Source organism: Nicotiana tabacum, chromosome 11, assembly GCF_000715075.1.
Source record: "Nicotiana tabacum cultivar K326 chromosome 11, ASM71507v2, whole genome shotgun sequence".
NCBI classification, from domain to species: domain Eukaryota; kingdom Viridiplantae; phylum Streptophyta; class Magnoliopsida; order Solanales; family Solanaceae; genus Nicotiana; species Nicotiana tabacum.
Window position 1 is genome coordinate 58,260,912 of NC_134090.1, and position 6,130 is coordinate 58,267,041.

The following is a 6,130-nucleotide window of genomic DNA, read 5'->3' on the forward strand; positions in this document are numbered from 1 at the left end:
GATTAGAAATTGTTGATTTCAAAATGTTGTCTTCAAATAAAACTACAATCTATGTTTAGAACAAAATCTAGTCAAATAAAATACAAATCAGTTTAATTATGTACGAAGCAGTATTGTTTTCACAAATTTCTACAAATTGCAACAGTTATAGTACAATTTAACTACAATGTCTGACATCCTAAAATGGATGACTACAAAATTTTCACTATATCTACAAATTATCTACAAAGATTCTACAAAATTATAATGACACTGTTTATCTTTATTTTGATGCAGGTTCGTCTGGATCCCTAAAGTTAATTGATATGCTATCCTCTCCGACTATAGAGGAATATCAAAGTGAAATAATAACAGAATCTACGCAAACTGCTATTGAAGAAGGACAAGTGTATCAGGACAAGCAAATTGTAGCTGCTGCAATGAAGCACTTTTCTGTGATGCACAAGTTCTAATTCAGAGTTAAAAGATCTAGTCATAAAAGGTATGGAGATATTTGTGGAGAAAAGATCATTAAAAGCAGTGTTTTACTCAAGATATGTGTTTTTTAAACATTGTAGATAAATTGTAGTTACATTGTAGTTAAATTGTAGTTTATGTTACTTTATGTTAAAACAGTCCTTTTGTTGCATCTACATTTATAATTTGTATTAAATATTGTATTTTTTTGTAGCTACTGGCTTGTATGCGTTTGTGAAAATTGTAAATGGCACTTCAAGACAACGTCAATTAATAATTCCGCAATGTTCAAGATAAGGAGTTTCAACCGACAACACACATGCTCGTTAATGGACGAAACATTCATACAGCGCAAACGTACTGTAGCTGTAGTTGGTAGCATGGTCATTCCAAAGTATTGTGATCCTAAGACTGTTTACACACCAAAGGACATACAAACTGACATGTTATCCTAACACGGAATGAACCTAAGCTACATGCAAGCATGGAGAACAAATGAAAAGGCTTTACGATTTTTGAGAGGGAATCCGGCTGACTCCTACAGCAAATTACCCAAATATTTTTATATTCTTGAGGAGAATTATCCTGGTTCGGTTGTTAAATTGAAGAAGACAGCAAATGAATGCTTCTTATATGCATTTGTTGCTCTTTGTACATCAATAAGTGGTTGGCAACATTGTAGGCCAGTAGTAGTGGTTGATGGGACATTCTTAAAGTCAGCCTACATGGGGATTATGCTGACAGCAAGCACCATGGATGCAGCAGGTAAAAAGTGTAAAATTTTGTAGTTATTTTGTAGGCAGTCTATAAAATGTAGATACATTGTAGTAATTTTGTAGTTATTTTGTAGCTATTACATGAAATGTAGATAAATTATCTATATTATGAAGATATATTGTAGTTATTATGTATTTATATTTTTATATACATTTTCAAAGCTGCCAATTAATATTTTATGAATTAATAATGCAGGTACAATATTGCCCTTGGCATATGCTGTGGTTGATTATGAAAAAGACGCATCTTGGAAGTGGTTCTTTGAGCAATTCAAGCAGGCATATGGTGAAAGACCTTCAATGTGTGTTGTTTTAGATAGGAATGAGAGTATACTGAAGGCAACATCAATTGTCTATCCGGGCATGCCACACTACTCTTCCATATGGCATATTTGGACAAATATAAGGTCAAAATTCAAGAAGGGTCATCTACAATTACATGAATTGTACTTTGCTACAGCACGATCATACACTTTGGATGAATTTAATGAAAGGATGTCGAAGATTGAAGAGGTAGAACCGCGTGTGAAATCTTACCTATATGATATTGGCTATCATAGATGGTCAAGAATACATGCAACAGTGAATAGAACGTGGACAATGACATCAAATATTGCAGAGTCGTTGAACGCTGTAACAAAAGATGCAAGAGAGTTGCCTATATTTGACCTTTTAGAGTATATGCGGACACTGCTAGAACGTTGGACCAGCGAAAATTATTGAAGGCGAAGGGTACTTTCACATTTCTTGGGTCCAAATTCAACAAAGAATTAGAGAACAACAAAACATTATCTCAGAAGTTTAGGGTAAGATCTGTTTATTTGGTGCAGAAAAAATAATTTACTTAATATGTAGTGTTTCCAGATTGTAGATAAATTGTAGTCAAATTGTAGATAATTGTAGGTTGTAGATAAGGTGTAGAATATTTGTAGATGATTTGTAGATAATCTATTTTTATGATTGAGATAATATTTTTTCTGTTTGTTCTGCAATTGTAGGTGAGGGCTTCAACAGATCACATACATACTGTGTTAGATGGTATGAAGCGGTACATTGTGTGTCTAGAAAACAAGAAATGTAGTTGTGGCCAATTCCAAATTGAAGAACTTCCATGTGCGCATGCTTTGACAGCCGTAAGGCACATGAATGAAACATATGAAAACTATTGCTCTCCGTATTACACAAGGGAGAGCCTTCTGCGTACGTATGAAATACTAGTAAATCCTCTACCTGATGAAAGCAAATAGAATGTGCCACAACATATTTTGGATGAGGTAGTAAATCCACCGACGGGAGATAAAAGACAGCCAGGGAGACCTCAAAAGGAAAGATATAAAACATATGATGAAATAAAGTCAAAGAAGTACAAGGTGTAATGTGAAAATTGTGGAGGTGAAGGGCATAACAAAAGATCTTGCAAGAATGCACCCAAGAAGAAATGAATATCATGTAGTTAGAATAGTTATTCAAACTAACTGTTAGTGAGTTAAAGTTAGCAGATTTTTTGTGTAATCGTTTAAGTTTTTAAAGATCATTATGAAGTAGACTACAATTTGTTTATGTGTGTTTAATATGCTTTTATGTATTGTGTCAGGCATCTAAATTTGTCTTTGATATAGTGTAATTAAATTTTAATATTTATTATCTACAATACAACTGATATTAAAAAAGTATCTTTAATGTAAAGTGTTTCGAGATTGTAGGTAAAATATAGGTTAAATTGTAGTTTTGGTAATAATTTGTAGATGATTTATAGATAAATTATGGATAATATATTTCTATGATTGGAGTATTTATTTCTTCTGTTTGTTGTGTAATTTAACTTCAACTGACAGTTATATACAAATATTACCTAGAACTTGAAGGTATTTCATAAAAAATATGAACATATACAACTACAAAATTATATACAATAACTACATTGGGTGTTTCCAAAATGTAGATATTGTGAAGATTATTTCTATGCAAATTGTATTCTAATATTAAAATATTCATGTTTAATATAATGAAGATACAATGTTGTAAACAACCAATTTATATTCAAGTGAACAACTAATAATGAAAGATAAAATAACAAAACAAAAAGGTATGCTGCAATAAAAAAATAAAAATTTTGTTCATAAAGTAGTGTATTCTCCTTCAACTACAAATTGGCATCAACTAAACTAGGAAAACAGGACACTATTTCTTTTTTCTCTGGACTCTAGTCTTCTCATTCAAAGCAGGAGCACCCTTCCTCCTTGCTAGCCTGCATGTAACCTCACTTTCACTGATTGACCCATCTTCTTGCTTCTTTGTAGCATAGTCCCATAGGAGAGCTCCATAGCGTCTACGGTGTTGGTCGATATTCGAAAGGTCTTCTGAAGGGATTGACAAATCTCCAAGGCTAACATACTCCGCAAAAGCAGCCACAAATACACCACAATCGCTGCATAAGACAAAAAAATTTAATTATTTAACAAATGATTATAAAAAAAAAATAATTAAACATCTAGAAAGAGAGAATAGTTTTTTTACAGTGATCCTTCCTTTTGCTGTGGAATCTCCGCAACCATCCACTGTATGTTGAGAGGGTCTGTAACTGGTTTCTCAATGTATGCCTTTGTGATCTTGAAGTCAATGTCTTTACGCTTCCCGTAGAAACCAGTGCAAGACAAATACAGAGGGATAATGATTGAAAACTTATCAACACATGATTCAACAACATTATGATGGTGTGAAGACACCATGGAATCATACACATAAAGTTGCATGTCCGCTATGTCGAAAACGACCAACAACCAATGGAAATTCTCTACAATGTTCACGGGTATGATGACATAGTCAACTTCATCCCAGGCAACATTAGCAAGAAGTTTATACCCAAGAATATATTCTGCAACATCATCATCGGGTTTAACAACCGAATACTTTTTTTCTGGCGGAGAACTTATGAACTTCTCATAGATTTGTTCAATCTTTGACTTGAACAAGCAATTGGTTGTTGTAAACCTATTGTTGTTGTTGTTGGGGCCATATTTGCCTCTTTTTCTCACGTAATACATAATAACATCAATGTGCTGCAAAATAAAATAAAATCTATTATAAGCTACTGTGTAACTACAATTATCAACAAAGCAGCTACACTTTAAACTACAAAGCCAGAATTTAAATAATCTAACAAATAGCTACACTTTAGCTGCTATACACAGCAACACATGGAACACAACAACTACCATAAGGTCTCAATAATATCTACATTCAAACTACAGTTAATATTATAAGTTTTCAACTTGCTCTACAATTTAACTACAAATTAACTACAATCATGAAATACAGATATACCAATTCTGTCCAAATTACCAAATATACAATTTTTACATACAATTCATCATCAAATATGATACATAAGGTCCAACCTAAATACAATCACACTATAAATAATAAGAGCAGCATTTATAAGAAATGTCTACATTATATCTACAATTTATAATTGTGATGACCCAAACTATCATATTTAAATTAAATAATCATCTAGATATTTTTAAGACCTTTAAAATCAGTATCAATAATTCCTCGACTTGCGTGCGCAGTCCGTATAAATTTCCGGAAGGTTTTTATGTGAAAATGGATTAAATTGTGAACTAGATCTTTAAAACTTAATTGAGTTGACTTCGGTCAACATTTTGAGCAAACGAACCCGGATAAAAGTTTTGACCATTCCGGTAGTTTCGTATCGTGAATTGGGACTTAGTCATATGCCCGAAAGCGAATTTGGAGGTCCCTAGATCAAATTATCGCCATTTAACGGAATCTAGAAATCTAAGGTTAAAGATTTCTTAGGTTTGACCGGAGAGTTGAATTTTTGATATCGGGGTCGGAATCTAGTTCTAAAAATTTTCATAGCTTTGTTATGTCATTTATGACTTGTGTGCAAAATTTGAAGTCAATCGGACTTGATTTGTTAGGTTTTTGCAACGAATATAGAAGTTGGACGTTCTTAGTTTCATTAGGCTTGAATGAGGATGTGATTCACGGTTTATCATTATTTGATGCAATTTGAGGTTTTGACTAAGTCCGTATCATATTTTAGGACTTGTTGGTATATTTTGTTGAAGTCCCGAGGGCCTCGGGTGGATTTCGGAAGGTCAACGGGTAGAAAAAGGTGCTGAAATTCTCTTTGGGAAGCTGCTGTCTTTTTTTTTTTACAGCATCATGTACAGTACCCTGTGAACAATACCGTGTGCAGTACCCCTTATATAGTACCGTGTACAGTATCCCCGAACAGTACCATGTACAGTACCCCGTGAACAGTACCCGGAATTTAGCGAATTGGAGCTCAGGAAGAGGCAATTTTCGGGAGATTTTTTAGAGAAAACAACAGGGTAAGTGTTCTTAACTTAATTTTGGTTAGATTACCCGTATCTATTACTAGTTTTGGCATTTAATTGGTGATTTTAATTGGGAAAATCTTGAAAACCCTCTTGGTTTAATTTGAAGATTTGAGGGTCGAGTTGATGTCGGATTTTAGTAAAATTAGTATGGTTAGACTCGTGGTTGGATGAGGTTTCATATTCCATAATTTTTGTCGGGTTCCGAGACGTGGGCCCCACGGGCGAATTTTTAGTGCAATTTCGAATTTTTAATGGAAAATGTAGAATTTCATATAGAATTAATTCCTATAATTTTTATTGACTGAATCGAATTGTTTATGACTAGATTTGGGAATTTCGGGTACGAATTCGCGAGGCAAAGGCTTGTTGGAATTTTGAATTGGTTGCAAAGTGAGGTAAGTGTTTGGCCTAACCTTAGTTTGAGGGATTAGGAGTTGTGTCTTATTTGCTATATGTTAATTGTGGAGTACGATGTATAAGCATGGTGACGAGTATCTATACGTTGGTGTCAATCATGCCCGTGAG

The 6,130-nt window shown here is 33.5% G+C and overlaps 1 protein-coding gene across 1 annotated transcript; it reads left to right on the forward strand.

Moving 5' to 3' along the window:
* The first annotated feature begins 917 nt into the window (after positions 1-917).
* On the forward strand, positions 918-2,856 carry LOC142165866 (uncharacterized). The gene is made up of 4 exons (XM_075224247.1): positions 918-1,221; positions 1,429-1,865; positions 2,231-2,365; positions 2,827-2,856. Exons 1-4 carry the CDS (start codon positions 918-920, stop codon positions 2,854-2,856), a joined length of 906 nt encoding a protein of 301 aa, XP_075080348.1.
* Positions 2,857-6,130: the final 3,274 nt, after the last annotated feature.

Bases quoted from the DNA above. Each gene is read 5' to 3' on its own strand.
- LOC142165866 (XM_075224247.1), top strand. From the start codon at position 918: ATGAACCTAAGCTACATGCAAGCATGGAGAACAAATGAAAAGGCTTTA. The intron at 1,866-2,230 runs GTAACAAAAGAT...CTGCAATTGTAG, and splicing joins TTGCAGAGTCGTTGAACGCT to GTGAGGGCTTCAACAGATCA. The intron at 2,366-2,826 runs GTAAGGCACATG...GTATTGTGTCAG, and splicing joins GTGCGCATGCTTTGACAGCC to GCATCTAAATTTGTCTTTGA.